A 17353-nucleotide genomic window follows, 5' to 3' on the forward strand; every position below is an offset into this window, starting at 1 on the left:
AAAAAAAAATACAGGCAACAATATGCAAAATGAAGGAGAGAAAAAAAACAAGAAATGGAACTTGAAAACAGGATGTACTTGTAGTAGCAAAATCAAGTGAGTCAAAAACCCCGCAGCCTTGGAATAACTTGGCCTCCGGTCCCGCTGGCAGAAAATAAAGCGGTGATTAGTCACGTGTAGAGTATCACGTGGGGCTAGGGCTCGCTCCACACTTGACCTTTTTTTTATCTGTGCGAATTTTCTTCTTCTGTAGCCAACCATCCAACAAACCTTCTTACGAGCCAACCCCTCAAAACATTCAAAATGGTCAAGACTAAGAAGTCCGGTGACACCCTCTCCTCGCGCCTTGCGCTTGTGATGAAGTCTGGCAAGGGTACGCAGGTCGTTTCAATCGCACAAATGAGCAATTCGCTAACAACTTCTCTCAGTTACCATGGGTACCAAGTCCACCATGAAGACTCTCCGCTCTGGCAAGGCCAAGCTCGTCCTCATCTCCGGAAACTGCCCTCCTCTGCGCAAGTCCGAGCTTGAGTACTACGCCATGCTCGCCAAGACCCCCGTTCACCACTTCAACGGCAACAACGTACGTTCCATTCCCATTTCCTTCGGGTCGGCAGCCTGAAAAACCGGCTGTCGCACCTCAGATCAGCTACACTACTCGGAGAAGAAGTCGGTCAAAACTACCACTTCGGAGAGTGAAGTTGCTCAGCGAAGGGATCACCGCAAGGCATCCCGGAGAGCGAATTGGACTAACTCGCCCTATAGATTGAGCTCGGTACCGCTTGCGGTAAGCTCTTCCGCTGCTCCGCCATGGCTATCCTCGATGCCGGTGACTCCGACATCCTGAGCCGTGACGCTTAAGCGTATCGCCCTGTTGCGAGCCATAACAAAAATAGAATCTTGAACCATTCTTGAACAAAAATTTTCCCACGAATAATGATGAATTACGAATCTTCTAAACTAGGCATATTCTAGATAAGCGGGCCAAGATACTTACCACTGTTAAATGCGCTCATCCTCGGACGATGTCCGCCATTTCGTAGAATAGCCTAAAATGTAACACCCAAAATGCATTCCGTTATCATGAGTCCGCCCGTTCCTGTCCAACTTAGGCTTTGTCTAGTACTTATTGGGCTTCTTTCCGCTGATCTCTATTTCATGTTGGTTACCTACTAGCCTCAAGCTACACCAAGTGACCAACAGGATTATATATTATTATGAAAAGGATTGCGGCTTGGGTATACTCGAAAAAAGCTGGGTATACTCGGAAAAAGCTCGGATGGATTGACAATCTGAACCCACACAGGTTCGAAACTCCAACGTGAATCCTAGATTCCCTCCATATACAGGTGTCCACACGTCTTTTTCCCGATTGGGTCCTTTTTTTCGAGTCTCTCCGAGGTAGAACCTAGTTAATACCCTACTACTTGGTGGCTCTGTCAACATTAGGCGTGAAGAAATTCAGCCTTTATTTGCGTGCCAAATCCACCCCCACACGACTCCGCAATCTTTGCGGGGAAATAGTATAAGTACACATAGCCTGTATTGCTTGGCTTTGACGCATTGCTTATTTAGCCTGAAGTTTTTCCGAGAACTATGTGCCACCGGCGAGTCTCCCGATGTTCGCAGCCAGTTCCATATAAAGGGGGAACTTGATCTGCAGTGGGTGGTTAGATATATGTTCCCCCGGACCAGAATCTGTGGCTACAATGCGTGCACTTCTCTTCTTCACCTCCTTGGGCTTTGCAGCCGCTGAGGACGGTCTCAAAGGCTGGCTGCGGTATGCATCATTACCCTGTTCAGGCCAATGTCATTCCAACATCCCTTCGAGTATCGTCACCCTCAACGTGACTGAGACAAGTCCGGTATATGTCGCGGGGACGGAGTTGCAAAGTGGTCTCAAAGGTGTTTATGGGAAGAGTGTGCAAGTCACACACAACAAGTGCAAGACATCCTCCTCGGTTGTCGTTGGCACGGTTGATCAATATCGGGAAGTCTGTGGCGCGGTGGAAGATGTACCCGAACTGGAAGAAGATGGCTTTTGGCTCGATACCAAGGGGGAAAACGTTCAAATCATTGGACAAAACGAGAGGGGTGCTCTCTATGGCACCTTTGAATACTTGTCGATGCTTGCACAGGGAAACTTCTCCAAGGTCGCCTATGCATCTAATCCTTCTGCGCCTATTCGCTGGGTCAATCAATGGGATGACATGGATGGAAGAATCGAACGCGGCTATGGTGGCCCTTCTATCTTCTTCAAGGACGGTCAAATCGTCGACGACCTAACCCGTGTTGCTGAATACGCTCGTTTGTTGGCCTCGATCAGAATCAATGCTGTCGTTATCAACAATGTCAATGCGGATGCTGCCCTCTTGAATTCCACAAATCTCGACGGCGTGGCTCGAATCGCTGATGTCTTCCGTCCATACGGTATACAAGTCGGTTTATCGCTCAATTTCGCATCCCCTCAAACATATGGAGGACTCAGCACTTTTGATCCCCTCGATGCATCTGTTATCGAGTGGTGGTCGAATATTACAGCCCAGGTCTATGAGCGAGTTCCTGACATGGCTGGCTACCTGGTCAAGGCTGACTCGGAGGGGCAGCCGGGCCCTCAGACATATAACAGAACGCTCGCAGATGCCGCCAACCTTTTCGCCAAAGAAGTTCAGCCCTACGGTGGCATTGTTATGTATCGCGCGTTTGTCTACAACCAGCTGAACGAATCAATCTGGACGGATGATCGTGCAAAGGCTGGTGTGGAATTTTTCAAGGATCTAGATGGCGAATTCGACGACAATGTGGTGATCCAAATCAAGTACGGGCCTATTGATTTCCAGGTCCGTGAGCCAGCATCGGCATTGTTTGCAAATTTGTTCAACACCAGCATGGCCATTGAACTGCAGGTTACGCAAGAATATCTTGGACAACAGTCGCATTTGGTCTATGTTGCTCCTCTTTGGAAGACGATCTTAGACTCTGACCTCCGCGTCGATGGCCAGTCATCACTCGTTCGCGATATCGTGGCTGGTAAACGGTTCAATCGCAAACTAGGCGGATCAGCAGCTGTTGTCAACGTGGGCACAAACACCACCTGGCTTGGTAGCCACCTGTCTATGTCAAATCTATATGCCTATGGTCGCTTAGCTTGGAACCCAGCAGATGATGCCCAAGACATTCTGCAAGACTGGATCAGACTGACCTTTGGGCTTGACCGGAAGGTACTTGACACCATCACTCGCATGTCCATGGAATCTTGGCCCGCCTACGAACAATACAGTGGGAATTTGGGCATCCAGACTTTAACGGATATTCTATACACTCACTACGGCCCCAACCCTGCATCCCAAGACAACAATGGATGGGGCCAATGGACCCGCGCAGACCAAACTAGCATTGGAATGGATCGGACAGTGGCAAACGGCACAGGTTTTTCAGGCCAGTATCCGGATGAAATCGCTGCCATGTATGAAAACATCGACACCACACCAGACAATCTTCTACTATGGTTCCACCATGTGAAATACACCCACCGTCTACACTCGGGGAAGACCGTTATTCAACACTTCTACGACGAACACTACAGCGGGGCGGAAACTGCACAGACCTTCCTTACGCAGTGGGAATCACTTCATGACAAAATTGATACTGAGCGATACAACCATACTCGGCACTTCCTAGACTACCAGAGCGGTCACTCCATTGTGTGGAGAGATGCGATCAATGACTTCTATTACAATCTTTCCGGGATCCCCGATCAAGCCAAGCGGGTCGGCCACCACCCATGGCGCCTCGAAGCGGAAGACATGAAGTTAGAGGGCTACAAAACTTACACCGTCAGCCCCTTCGAAACGGCTTCTAGTTCGGTTGCCATTGTCACAACTTCCAACACTACAGCTGGCACCGCTTCGGCCAAAATAAACTTTCCCTCTGGCACCTATGACCTTGCAGTGAACTACTACGATGTATACGGTGGCCAGTCGCAGTGGAAGGTCTATCTGAATAATCAGGAAATCGGCCAATGGGTTGGCAATAGTGAGGATACCTTTAGCCACACACCTTCTATCTATTTGGATGGGCATTCGGCGATTCGTATTAAGTTCCGCGGTGTCAAGATTCACAAGGGTGATACTTTGAAGATTGTTGGTATGCCTGATGGGACTGAGCCGGCACCGTTGGACTATGTGGCTTTGCTGCCAGCGGGTATTGTAGATTAGAGCCTTTCTTGCCAATGACTAGATCACTATGAATATATTCATGTTGCCTGTCTCTCCAAGTGCAGTGTTTCACTCTAACCACTTACTAGTGTGACAATTAAAAATATGCGGGGGAGGGTGATAGTAATAAAGCTGGTAAAAGTAACATCACGACTTGATTCAAAGAAAATAATGTGCGCTTTGTTCTACATGTGTAATATTAGAAAACTTCCCATCCACCAAAAACGCTGGTCCCAAGTTAAGCCCGGAGGCAAAGCCATCCTCTCACTTGTAAACAGCTCCTCACGTCTCATCAATGCCCTTTTCTTTTTCCAGATGAGAGTAGTGGCATTGCTGCATCTTCACTTTTTGGAAATATATAAACTCGACCACCTGGCCACAGTTGTAGACAATGTCAGTGAACTGCCATTGATAACTATAGATTATAGTAATGCTGGTTGACTTCAGCCGCATCTGATTTATCAAGCCTCCCTTGCAGTGCTATATATAGTCAATGTATGTGCTTGGACTAAGACCAAGTACTTTTTTTTATTAGATCTCTCTCAAATAGGTATCTTTTTAATACTTGTTTTACTTAAATGATTGAAGATATAGAGGCACGTACCTATAGTAGTTGTAGTTGTAGTTTCCGGTTGCATCCCATGGATTGTTCAGACAAGAGTGACGCTAGTCCACATGTGGCTAGCATCCTACATCATCGGCGCGCATTTCCATCGCGTCCCCAGATTCAATCCCTGCGTTACAACCAATTGTCTTATTCTTTCTGATATAAGCAATTGATTTCATCTCATTCAAACTTTGCTTTCTACATCGACATTTGATGCGAAGAGTCTGTCATCATGAGTGACTATTCATCGTTGAAAGTGGCTGATTTGAAGGCCGAGTGCAAGAAGCGTGGCGTCCCTCAGACCGGCCTCCGCCTCAAGCAGCAGTTCATTGACAAATTGATTGAGCTTGACTCACAAACAAACCAGGTTACAACCGAGGAAGCGGCCCCAGCAGAAGAATCCACCGAATCACAGCCATCTGCGCCAGATGCTGTTTCACATGAAAAGTCTCAGCCCGAACAACCAGTACATGAAGAGCTTGAACAACCAGAGGAAGAACCAATCTCACAACCCGAGGAAACAACAGCCCCTGTGTCAGTATCGGATCGAGCTGAAGATGGACAAACACAAGCAGATGAGTCGACCCAAGGAGAGGCAGTTTCGGCAACCGATGTAAAATCGCAAAAAGTTGGAGATGTCGCAAAGCCTGCGGAGGAGGCACAAACAGAGACAATTACCCCCGAAGATCAAACCCCTACAGCTGCACCTTCCCAGCCACAAATGGATGAGAGAGCCCAAGATGCGAAGAACGAGGACCCCGTGAAGACCCAAGAAAAATCGATTTCCGCTGCCCAAACATCTGAGGTTGACACCGGGTTATCGACACCTCTCCCAGTGGAAGAGGCATTGGAGGATACACGCAAACGGAAACGCCGCAGCCAGAGCCCGGCTCCTACTCTAGAAGAAATTGCAAATAGCAAGGCCCGCGCGAAGGAAGCAACCCCACGCGCGTTGCTGAAAGACGATGAGGTGTCAGTTTCTCGCGGCGAGGGGCTCAGTGATTTAAAGTCTGAAGACCAAAAAGCAGCGGAGGACCACACAGACAAACAACCCATTGAGACGCAAACCGACTCGCACAAAACCCCCACCAAGCAAGACGCTCGGTTCCGCAACCTGTTTCCACCTGTCGGTGCATCCGCCCAACCTGCCTCTCCCCCGAGAGACGTCACAATGCAGGATGTGGACACCACCCCCGCGTTGCACGCTGCAACTTCTGCCCTCTATATCGACGGCCTCATGCGCCCACTCCAGCCGGCTGCACTCCGCAAGCACCTGGCCAGCCTCGCATCCACCCCCGAGACCACAGATTCCGATGCCATCGTTGACTTCTATCTCGATTCTATCAAAACCCACTGTTTTGTGAGCTTCACCAGTCTCGCAGCAGCTTCGCGGGTTCGTTCTGCCGTTCATGGGACTGTGTGGCCCAACGAACGCAATCGCAAGAATCTCCGAGCAGATTTTATCCCCGACGAGAAGATCAAGGAATGGATTGAAACAGAAGAGAAATCCCGAGACCGCGCTGGCCCTGCTGCCCGTTGGGAAGTGAGATATGAGACATCTGATGATGGAACCACGGCTATTCTTGCCGAGGTGGGCTCCACTCCCTCTGGACGACGTGAATCAGGTTTCAACCGTACTCCTCCCTTGGGCCCGCGCCGGGATATTGAACAGTTTGACCGTCGCCCTTCCAACGTGCCTCCCGCGGCTCCCGCGGCTCCGTCACGACCAGGACAGGGTTTTAAGCCTCTGGATGAATTGTTCGAATCTACCACTACAAAGCCCAAGCTGTACTATCTTCCCGTTCCACGACCCGTCGCCGATAAACGTCTAGATCAATTCGACGAGCTGATTCAGAAGGGCACATTCCCACGCCGTGGTGGTGATGAGATGCGGCGAATTACTTTCGAAGATGATGATAAGTTCGTGGACATCGGCCCTGAACGATTTGGACCTGGACCTCGATCTGGTGCCGGGCCTCGTGGACGGGGACGCGGCGGACGGCGTGGGGATTCATGGCGTTCCTGAACTTTCGGTTAAAAATATCTTGCAGTTGGGCCACACTGTTATTGGCCATGTACAATAAACTATTAGTGACTGCAAAATGCCATGAAAAGAATCAACATGAAAGAAATCCAAAGTATCCAAAGTGGGCAGTGTTATACGATATTATCAGCCTCATTCGACCAAGATATATGTGGACGGTCCACTCCAAGTGGCTGTCAAAGAGCCAAGCAGATAAAAATAGATCAAAGACTAAGCCTTTTCAGCTTCCGACGATCCCTAAGAAATCGGCAGATTTTCAAGAACTGACAGGTTGTGCATAAGCCAAGAGAACGCCATATCCGTGTCTTGCGTATGGATATCCAACATAGTTGCTTCTTTAATATTTTCTTGATCTTCGGTGGCGTCTTCCCCTGTCGATCCGGATAAGAGATAAAGGGGAGAAAAACGGTTCCAGGGTTCACTCCATCAACAGTCCTCTTTTGCCATTTTTCACCCTACCAGCCATCATGGGCTGGCCAGTGTGTAATACCACAGAGTCCCAAACAAGTGTGTTGCCCCTCCTTGAATAACTTGACAGTGACTGATCGGAAACAGTTGAGGAGGTCGCACTCTGGGATGGCGGCATTACATTTCATGTCCTAGCGCTCCTGGTGGGCGGCGCTTGCGCCATCATCGCCTGTGTTGTATCTTTGGCTCTGATTATGCTACATGCCACACATTACAGCAAGCCGATCGAACAGCGACAGTGAGTCCTCCCTTCTCCATGGCGGTTAACGCGTCATCCGAGCATTGCTGACATGGTCCTCCTCTCCGTCGCAGTATCATCCGTATCCTATTCATGGTCCCCGTCTATTCCATTGTCGCATGGCTCAGCATATACTTCTACCATGACTCCGTCTACTTTAAGGTCCTCGGCGACTGCTACGAAGCGTTCTGTATCTCCGCCTTCTTCTCTCTCATGTGCCACTACATCGCCCCGGATCTACACAGCCAGAAGGATTACTTCCGTGGAATCCAACCAAAGAAATGGCTCTGGCCGTTGAATTGGCTTCAAAAATGCTGTGGTGGCGAGCGCATCTGGCGGACTCCGCGCAGTGGATTGACATGGTTCAATGTAAGATAATGGACTTGGGCAGATGTTGAGGAGTTCTAGGGAACTGATCATTGTACAGATTGTTTGGGTCGGGGTGTTCCAATACTGTGTGATGCGCGTTCTTATGACCATCGTTGCAGTGGCCACGCAGGCATTTGGGGTGTACTGCGAAGAATCGCTGAATCCCGCATTTGCGCATATCTGGGTACGTTCGAAGCGGTGACCAACTCGTTGGTTTCATCCTCAGTCGGTTCGCTAACAATCTATTGATAGACCATCGTCATTGAATCGGTCTCCGTCTCCATCGCCATGTACTGCCTGATCCAGTTCTACCACCAGACCAGCCAAGACATTAAGCAACATCAGCCATTTTTGAAGATCCTGTCGATTAAGCTCGTTATTTTCCTGTCATTCTGGCAGTCGGTAAGCTCTTTTTTTTAGCACAGTCTCCTTATAAAGTGGTTTATTAACGTGTTCTCGCATTTTAGACACTCATCAGCCTTCTAGTCTCCGAGGGCGCCATCGCAGCGACTGATACAATCGCACTGAATGACCTCAAAGTTGGGCTCCCGGAGCTGATGATCAACTGTGAAATGGCGATATTCGGTATACTCCATCTCTGGGCCTTCTCATGGAAGACCTACATCCTCACCAACCAGTCAAGTGAAGTGACCGATTTCTACGGCAACGGCAAGTCCGCATACCAAGGTGGACGCTACGGCATACGGGCCTTGATTGACGCCATGAACCCACTTGACCTCTTCAAAGCCATTGGTCGAAGTGCCCGCTGGCTGTTCGTCGGCCGCAAAAGTCGTATGCTGGACCCCAGCTATCAGCCACAAGACACGTCACTCGGCCTCCAGCCACCCCAAGAGGGCAGCGAACTCACCCAACATGGAACGATTTACCATGGCGCTGGAGCGGCCATGCCCGGAGCCCGAACGGACCGCTATGGCGACACGCCCTACGAAGAGGGCGAGGTGCTTCTCGCTCACGCACAACCCAATCCCGAGATCGCGCTCACGGGCACTTCGCCGTATGCGTCGGATTTAGATGGCCATGTCCACAACCCGTCTAGATCGTCTAGATTTTACGAGCGAAGCCCGTCACCCTATGAGGATTCCTCGGTTCACAGTCATGACCATCTGCACGCAGAATCGCCGGTCCATCCTTACCCATCCGATGGTCCTCTCCGCGAGCAAGTCCCTATGCCCATGCCGGATCCTTACCATCCTCCTCCCCCGTACCCTGGCAACCATCGTTTATGATCTATGTCCATGATACAATTATGACCCGGCATATACATCTCATATTGGCAGGGCTTGCTTTGATATGCATGTTTCCTCTGCCATTGAGCTGCAAACGTATTACTCTTTTTACCTCACGCTACCCACGAGCACTTCGAGATTTTTGCGCTTTTACTTCTCTTTATGTCCCGTTGTTTGGATAGGTATGGATACCCGCCTGTTTTCATAGCGGCATGTTTTTGTTTTTGTGTTATTCTTTTTCTTTATCTTTCATATTCCCATCGGTGCACATGCTCCTAGCATTGCTATGGGTTTACATTTGTTTGTATAGTATTGTCTGGACCCGACCTGTAGTATCACCATTGAATATGGGGAAATGAAAAAAAAGGTAATCATATCAAAGTTCGTTATCTCGTTCAAAGGGCCTTAAAATGGGCCTAGAAAGCAATACTATCTAAGCAAAGCAAATAAAAGCCTAGGCCCAAGATCCGGCACATTGCCATTGTGGGGGGTATTTTCATGGGCTGATCGTGGAAACACTGAAGAAATGGCTGGTATCACGAATACATCCCACTGCTAGGAACCCCACGTCCACCCTGGCCATAGAACTCATCATTGAAGCTCCTTTGGAGCATGGCGGGATCCTTGCGCGCGGTAGCTATGTGACGCGTAGCCTGAACGACTGCAGATTTGCGGCCCAGTTCGCGCATAGTCTTGACGTTGTCACCGAGTTGACCGAGTAGCGAGATCAATAGCACGTCGTTGCTTTGCGAGAGTACTTCGGTAGTGAAGGTGCTTTGCTCTGATGGAGAGAGGATGGACAGGTGTGAGAGGAGAGAGTTGACGTTGCGGATGATTGGGTGTGACAGCTTGGTGGCGGATGTATTGTCCTTCGATCGGTCTGAGCTGAAATCTGCTTCTGAGAGACTGGAGAGGTAGGATTTGATGAGGGAAACGCGGGATTCGAGTGTGCGAACGGCATTGAGACGAGTGCTGAGGCTTGCGATTACTGTTCAATCGGTCAGTATCAACTATCCAGTAATTGTATTGAAGACAGTGAAACTTACATTCCTCCTCCTCTTGTGAGAGTTCAACCTGCGAGCTCTGCTTATTTGACTCTGTCTGTTCTGTTTGTTGTGCGCGCTTGGTTGGCTCCTGTGTCGCATTCAAAGAAGCGGTGCCTGACGCCTGAACAATAGTATCGATACCAATCATCTCTGATTCGCCTGTTTCTACTGAGTAAGGCAGCTCCCTGAATCTGATGTTCACCACTGGCTCCTCGCCATCAACCTGCATGTCCTTGCTTGCATCGGGAGCAGGCTCGCCTTCATGGACACTCTCGTACACAGTCAGGGGAAGTTTGCCTCCATTTGAACTTGAACCTTGAAGCTGTGAGGGGTGGAAGGCGAGGAAGACGGCAGATTCGTTGTAGTCCTGGAGGATCTGTCGGTGGAGGGGGAGATGGGCGTCATTCGGCCCGGTCGATGGCGCGGTTGACCACCATCCAACAAGGTCGAGAGCGGGGTCTTTGTGCACATCCTTGACTATAATATGGTCAGTTTGTACTGGGTAGGGGCAACCCTAATGGGTCGTGTGAGGGGTTCCACGTACACTGCTGAAGACGTTCTTCAAACCATGCTGCTGGCAAAATAACCTCATCGTTCAGTCCGCAAGTAACCGGGCACTCGAATGCATGCTCAAGTGTTATCTCTCGTCCATTCTGCTGGCCTAGGAGACCACCAATTATCGGCCCATGTTGCTGTCGGGCAGCGTGTCGAGTAATTTGGTCGGAGACAATGAGGAGAACGAGAGGGTGTAGCTGAATATGGAGACCCGAATCGGATGACTTCTGAGAAACTAGACTCTGTGGAGGCTCCATAATCGTAGGCTGTAATCCTGGGGTGCAGACGAACTTCTGGTGAGGGACAGAGTAGTAGATACGGTTGGTTGATGCGGTCATGTTTGGTTGGTTTGGTGTTGATGCCTGAGGCGCGCATGAGCTTTCCCCGCGGCGCGAAGGGCAAGCTTTACCTGTCACAAAGGCATGCATTTGAGTTTTAAGGCTGTGAATGGTTTTCAGAAGAACTGAAGATATTTGAAGAAGTCAAAATGTCAGTTCCTTCAACATTCGATGCAGTGAGATCACACCTCGCTCAAGTCCAGGAGAACCCCTCCACGGCCTTGGACATTCCTCTCATCGACAAGTTGAAGTTGCAACTAGTTGAATCCACGGACCCTGCGGTCCCTGCCACTCTTCTATCGCAAATTGCTGTGCTGCTTCCCGTTTTGCAAGAAGACCCTACACCTATTACAACCCTCGGAATCAGAGCTACCGCCTACTTCACCTTCACTGACCTCCAATCTATCGATCCTCCGATCAATCTTGTCGCTGGCTTCAAGGCCCCATCACCACCAATCAATCTCCTAGCTCTCTCGCTGTTGGCTAAAGCCGGGCAAAAACACAGTGAAGCTGCCGTAGTTGCAGGCGATTCAGATTTGGTGGCTTCACTCGTGGAGCTGTGGCTTTCAACATCTTCGGGCGAAGTTGCACAGGCTGCACTCGACACATTATGGGCGCTTTTGGAGGTCGACGTCGCCAATCACCTGGAAAATGGAGAATATAAGCATACCGGTGATGAAAGTCATACAGGGCAGGGACTCTTGTGGAGGAGGGTATTCACTGATAAGGATGTCTACGGTCTATTGTTCGGGCTATGTAGCCTCGAGAGCGATGCCCCTGGTGGTCTTTCTAAACGCGAAAGAACGCTCGCACAGGGCAGGCTAATGACACTCTTGGTGAAAGCCGGGAAACTACGCTGGGATATCATTTCAACGGCCCAAGTACCGGAGATCGAGGCTAAATACCAGAGCTGTAGTCTCCTGCATTTTACAACCTGTCACATGGTTCAAGTGAGCGATGTCTTGATGCATATGACACTGCTCAACTTCTTCCGCGAGCTGCTAGAGATCGATGGACCGGGCCTCGCCGCTCGAAGCTATGTGCAGTCTACTTCGACTTTCTCGTCCCCTGCCCTCGACTTCCTTGTCGAACACAAACTGCATTCAAAAGTGCTGACTTATTATCTCGATGAGTCCAAGCTGGACGCGGTAGATCTTCTCTACCTATCCGGCCCAGTCATGGCATATGTGGCTCGGTATGCCGAGATGTATCCCAACCACTTGTTGCAGAACCCCTCTACCCTACTTGACGGGATTATCTCCCGCATCAACAGGTCTCTCGCCATTCCTACCGCGCAATGGGCACATGGTGAAGCACCCACAGGTCACCTTGCTATTTTAGCTTCACTCCCCCGAGTGCTTCTCGTAGAAGCGGGCAAACATGGTGCCAACCCGGTCCTCGCAATTCCCACAAATCCTCCAAACGGCGAAGCTCTGGATGTTCTGGCCAAAATTCTCCACGGACCTCTGCGAACTAGAGTTACTGATTCAATGAATTTGAACACCTCCGGCTCAACTCCAACTGACTGGGACCGCGAAGCAGCTGCAGCGCGCATCCTCTACTTCCTTTATGTCAACCAACACCCCACTTTCTGGGACAATGTGGTGGGTGCTGCCGACGTCCTAGTGATGAAAGATATTGCTTTGTCTGCCATAACCTTTATGAAAGCTATTACCACAGCGAACTGGAAACCCTCACCTTCAGCACCCGCCAACGCCAATTCATCACGGTTCCAATTGCCCTCCGAAGAGGAGTTGGGTCAGCTATCCCCGGCCACTAATGGATTCTTCCCCACCTCAGGAGCATGGGCAGTTCTCACTCCACCTGCCCTGACTACCCTTCTCCCATATCTTTTCAAGCCACCTCGCTCTTACGCAGACTTCGTCGGGGGTGGTGCTGGTGATTCCCAGAGTGTCGTCTGGAAAGTTGCCACTGCGAAACATGACGTTCTCGTAGCGTTGCACAGCCGGTTGCAAGAAACTGATGGGCAGGTTGAAGGGTTTGAAGATATCATGCGAACGCTACAACAGCGCGTGAATGAGGGTCCCTGGGGACCCGTGCAATCTGGCGGTGCTCAGGTAGTGACTGCCGGACTATGATGTTACAATAAATTTGAAAAGCACATGAAACGGCTCAATGATTGTTATGTAGTCTCATGTTCAATTAAAGCAATTTGAAGTTCAATAGTCTATTGTCGGAGTACAAAGTAAAGATCTGCGTATTGTTATCTTAGCGTCCACGCGGGGAAGCATTGAGGGAATTCTGCCAGCCCTAGTCCTGTTTCGGGTCAGCGGTGAAGAAATGTATTTTTCCGGAGTCATGATCATCTGCCCGCAGTTATACCACGAAAAATGATCCATACTCGTTAACCTACATTAATTGACGTCCTATCACCACAAATATGTCGCGTCGTGGGGCACCAAAGGGCAAGAAGCCCCCCGGTACAGAGTTTACTTGGGATGCAGACCCAGGCGGAGAGCCAGACACAGCTCCAACACCGCTATACCCTGTATGTTTGCTTCTTGGCCTGGCTCTCCAGGAAATCTCACTCTTTTTAATCCAACAATCTCCATCATGTCGAAATCTACAGATCCTAACTTTCCATTACCTCAGAAATACACCGTTCCCTTTGCTCGGAAGTTGAGCCCCGCAGAACAAACCCGGGTAGACTACTACCGAGAGTTGCGCGAGAGCTTTCACGAGGGTCCCTACTACTCCGTTCTTGATGCGTCATCTTCCAGTGCCAAAAAAGGCAGCGCCGCGCGCGCCAACTTTGACGCTTTCCATGGCATGCCCACCTATTCCGGCCGTTATCAAAAGAAACGGCGCACACTCCCCAAGATCACCGGGCGATCTTACTGTAAGTTTACTGCCAGCTTTGTTTTTTTCTACGGCTACAGACGACTGACCCCGCATGCTTGGGCTGTTCAGTCTTGAAATTCTTCCCCCGCGAGCTATGGCAAACCCTCCAGCCAAACTTCCGACCCGACGCATCCTTGGATGGCTACCAGGCCCAGGTTTCAGTCGCTGGAGTGAAGCGTGGTTTCGAAGATGAAGAAGATGAAGCTGGACCTGCGAAGCGCACAGCGGGCGGTGACGACGAGGACGAAGGCGACGGAGATGAAAATGAAGCTGGATTGCTTGATGGGGATGATGAACAGGAAGAGGAAATCCTGGATGACGACTTCTCCGAAGATGATGATGAAATGGGCGGCGATTACAATGCTGAACAGTACTTCGATGATGGAGAAGATGATATGGGCGATGAAGATGGTGGGGGCGGCGGCGGCGACGATGAGTTCTGAAAAGCAGATTCACGATACCCTTTTTTATTTCAATTTAGCCTTACTATGGCTCTTCAGCGGTCTGATTCATGCCTCTTTGGTATATCCCTTGTATATGTTCCATGCCACAGTGAATTACTCGGTCTGTTCAGCGCAGATAACTCTACACTAACTCGGGCCATTCGCAAGCAAACTAAACACTTTGCATAGCATTGACCAGTTCCTACACATGTATACTCCAAGCAAAACGAGCAGTGAGAACTTGCAGGTTCTTCAAGGCCTAGTAGGCAATATGCAAGACAGCCCTGGAGGGCCTTCTGAGTTAACATGAGGACTGTTCTAAAGTAAGGGCTGGCCAATACAAAATGTCTCGTAGCTGACCTACCCTTATATCTACATCACCTCCATTTGGGCTCAGTCCCTCTGCGCGCCTGTTTGACTAGAAAAAGCGTATATCACCTCCCTGGGGTTTCTTCCCCTCGTCAATCTCTTTGACCTACTTTATGATATGATTCCAGAGATATATTACCCTCCTCAAATGCCCATATATTCAAGCAAGACTCCAAACAACATTGGATGAATATCAACTCGGGTAGGCGGTAGATAGGGCGGTGGGGTATTCGATAAGATTGATTGGTTTTTGCGTGACGTCAGCCGATTTTCGGAGGGGCAAAGCAAGGACTGTTCAGACACTTCCACCTTAAAGCGCAGCATGAGCGACACCCAAAATCCACGTCCCTTGGAACGGTCCGTGCTCATTCTATATGGCTCCGAAACGGGCAATGCGCAGGAAGTGGCCGAGGAATTGGGCGCTTTGACCGAGCGGCTCCGTTTTGCGACTCATGTATCTGAGTTGAATCAATGCAAGCCGGTATGTACTTATCAACAACGACAACGACCCTCTAGTGGCCTAATACCCATTGGATTATAGGAATCACTTTTTTCATATACTCTGACCATATTTGTTGCCTCGACTACTGGACAAGGCGACTTTCCGGCCAATGCGCGGTCTTTTTGGAAGTCGCTCTTGTTGAAGAAGCTACCTGCTACCTTTCTGAATGGCATAAATTTCACTTGCTTTGGGCTGGGAGATAGCTCGTATCCCAAGTATGCAAACTATACCACTATTGTATGTTTTAATGGCTGATTGTGATAGATTCAATTGGGCGATACGCAAGCTCTATAAACGACTATTACAGCTTGGTGCAAACGAGATCTATCCCACAGGTGAAGCAGACCAGCAACATCCGGAAGGGTCAGTACTTTTTTGTTCCTCACGTTGGATATCTGTTCACGACTTACATGGCTTGACCCATAGACTTGAGGGAGCCTTCCTACCATGGATGACGGATTTTCGAAAACATTTGCTGGATAGACATCCTCTTCCTGCTGGACAGCACCCGATTCCAGACGATGTGCAGCTCCCACCAAAGTGGAAATTGCAATTAGCGGAAGAGAATGATTCCTTCCCAATACCCCCAGCTGCCGTCGCAAATGAACATGAAGCTTCTGCGGATGAATATCCAGGACTACACCATCTGGACCATGACTCCCGACCCATCCCACATACACTATGTGCGACATTGACTGAAAATCGGCGCGTGACTCCGCAAAAGCATTGGCAGGATGTGCGCCATATCACCCTGACCGTCCCAGACTCTGTCCCTTACGTCCCTGGAGACATGATCGCCATCACACCGAAAAGCTCTGCGATTGATGTCCAAACCCTTATTGACTTGATGGGTTGGAACGCCCAGGCGGATCGACCGATCTGTCTTGTTCCAACAGGAGATATTCCATCACCGCCACCCATTCCTGGCCTCGACTCATATCCCAACCTAACTCTTCGTGCCCTCCTCGTAGACTATCTCGACGTCAAAGGGATACCCCGTCGATCCTTCTTCTCCACAATCGCCCACTACACCAGCGATGAGATGCACAAAGAACGGTTACTAGAATTTACAAATCCCGAATATCTCGACGAGCTATGGGATTATACGACACGCCCACGGCGTAGTATACTTGAGATCCTGCATGAGTTCGATACTGTCAAAATTCCCTGGCAACACGCAATATCTGTTATCCCGGCCATGCGCGCCCGCCAGTTTAGCATTGCCAGTGGCGGAAAACGCAAGCAGACTGCTGATGGCAATACACAATTCGAACTACTCATTGCCATTGTCAAATACCAGACAGTGATCAAGAGAATCCGCGAGGGAGTCTGTACCAAATATCTCTCCGTCCTCCGGCCAGGCAGCACCCTTCAAATCCAGTTGCAGCCTGGAGGCCTCAAATCTTCAGTCCAGCAACTGACCGCAGCAACCGTGCTTATTGGACCCGGCACTGGAATTGCACCCCTTCGCTCTATGCTTTGGGAGAAAGCGGCACTTGTGCAGGCTTACCGCGAGCAAAACCCCGGCTTCAATCCACCAATTGGCCCTACCATTCTCCTGTATGGAGGCCGAAACCGAGAATCCGACTTCTTCTTCGAGAAAGAGTGGATGGAGCTCAGCAAGCTCATTCCGCTACAGGTACTCACTGCCTTTTCGCGTGATCAGCAACGCAAGGTGTACGTGCAAGACACCGTGCGCGAAAACTTCCCGCTCTTCTTCCGTGTGTTGCATGATATGCAGGGGTCAGTTTATATCTGTGGTTCCTCGGGTCGCATGCCTCAAGCTGTACGCGAGGCGCTCATCGAAGCCTTCCAGCATGGAGGAGCTCCTTCACCGGAGCAGCCTTTCACCCGTTCTCAGGCTGAGGGCTATCTCATTGATATGGAACAAATCGGCCGTTACAAACAAGAAACTTGGTGATCGGTGTGAATATTTAGTTTTCATCATAGCGGAATATGAGACATTTTCTATCATTTTCTTTCTATCAGACTTTTCGTCCCTACATCTAATTCTTTATCGGAAAGTCACCTCTTATAGTCGAGGAGAC

At 49.8% G+C, this 17353-nt stretch overlaps 8 protein-coding genes across 8 annotated transcripts; 7 read left to right on the forward strand and 1 right to left on the reverse strand.

Moving 5' to 3' along the window:
- Positions 1 to 303: 303 nt before the first annotated feature.
- On the forward strand, positions 304 to 861 carry N7455_010923 (60S ribosomal protein eL30; the record flags this gene model as incomplete). Its single annotated transcript, XM_040952956.1, has 3 exons — positions 304 to 373; positions 429 to 583; positions 766 to 861. 3 exons carry the CDS (start codon positions 304 to 306, stop codon positions 859 to 861), a joined length of 321 nt encoding a protein of 106 aa, XP_040816624.1.
- An 848-nt stretch (positions 862 to 1709) lies between these two features.
- On the forward strand, positions 1710 to 4217 carry aguA (alpha-glucuronidase; the record flags this gene model as incomplete). The annotated part of the gene is made up of 1 exon (XM_040953086.2): positions 1710 to 4217. The coding sequence occupies one exon, from the start codon at positions 1710 to 1712 to the stop codon at positions 4215 to 4217; it is 2508 nt and encodes an 835-aa protein (XP_040816379.2).
- An 839-nt stretch (positions 4218 to 5056) lies between these two features.
- Positions 5057 to 6850, forward strand: N7455_010925 (SAP domain protein; the record flags this gene model as incomplete). Its single annotated transcript, XM_040952976.2, has 1 exon — positions 5057 to 6850. One exon carries the CDS (start codon positions 5057 to 5059, stop codon positions 6848 to 6850), a length of 1794 nt encoding a protein of 597 aa, XP_040816620.2.
- A 378-nt stretch (positions 6851 to 7228) lies between these two features.
- N7455_010926 (OSTA/TMEM184 family protein) lies at positions 7229 to 9473 on the forward strand. The gene is made up of 6 exons (XM_040953111.2): positions 7229 to 7375; positions 7424 to 7574; positions 7649 to 7943; positions 8002 to 8127; positions 8196 to 8345; positions 8411 to 9473. Exons 1-6 carry the CDS (start codon positions 7336 to 7338, stop codon positions 9188 to 9190), a joined length of 1542 nt encoding a protein of 513 aa, XP_040816505.2. The 5' UTR covers positions 7229 to 7335; the 3' UTR covers positions 9191 to 9473.
- Positions 9474 to 9726: 253 nt separating this feature from the next.
- N7455_010927 (COP9 signalosome complex subunit 6) lies at positions 9727 to 11129 on the reverse strand (the record flags this gene model as incomplete). Its single annotated transcript, XM_040953063.2, has 3 exons — positions 9727 to 10178; positions 10237 to 10713; positions 10781 to 11129. 3 exons carry the CDS (start codon positions 11127 to 11129, stop codon positions 9727 to 9729), a joined length of 1278 nt encoding a protein of 425 aa, XP_040816647.2.
- Positions 11130 to 11278: 149 nt separating this feature from the next.
- Positions 11279 to 13228, forward strand: N7455_010928 (uncharacterized protein; the record flags this gene model as incomplete). Its single annotated transcript, XM_040953011.2, has 1 exon — positions 11279 to 13228. The coding sequence occupies one exon, from the start codon at positions 11279 to 11281 to the stop codon at positions 13226 to 13228; it is 1950 nt and encodes a 649-aa protein (XP_040816502.2).
- A 302-nt stretch (positions 13229 to 13530) lies between these two features.
- On the forward strand, positions 13531 to 14434 carry N7455_010929 (DNA-directed RNA polymerase III subunit C31; the record flags this gene model as incomplete). The annotated part of the gene is made up of 3 exons (XM_040953175.2): positions 13531 to 13638; positions 13743 to 13989; positions 14061 to 14434. The coding sequence occupies 3 exons, from the start codon at positions 13531 to 13533 to the stop codon at positions 14432 to 14434; spliced, it is 729 nt and encodes a 242-aa protein (XP_040816667.2).
- A 208-nt stretch (positions 14435 to 14642) lies between these two features.
- On the forward strand, positions 14643 to 17226 carry tah18 (NAPDH-dependent diflavin reductase; the record flags this gene model as incomplete). The annotated part of the gene is made up of 5 exons (XM_040953121.2): positions 14643 to 14696; positions 15021 to 15284; positions 15345 to 15520; positions 15570 to 15668; positions 15732 to 17226. 5 exons carry the CDS (start codon positions 14643 to 14645, stop codon positions 17224 to 17226), a joined length of 2088 nt encoding a protein of 695 aa, XP_040816645.2.
- Positions 17227 to 17353: the final 127 nt, after the last annotated feature.

The sequence above is a fragment of the Penicillium solitum genome (genome assembly GCF_028829755.1).
Source record: "Penicillium solitum strain IBT 25940 chromosome Unknown utg000008l_segment0_segment0, whole genome shotgun sequence".
NCBI classification, from domain to species: Eukaryota; Fungi; Ascomycota; class Eurotiomycetes; order Eurotiales; family Aspergillaceae; genus Penicillium; species Penicillium solitum.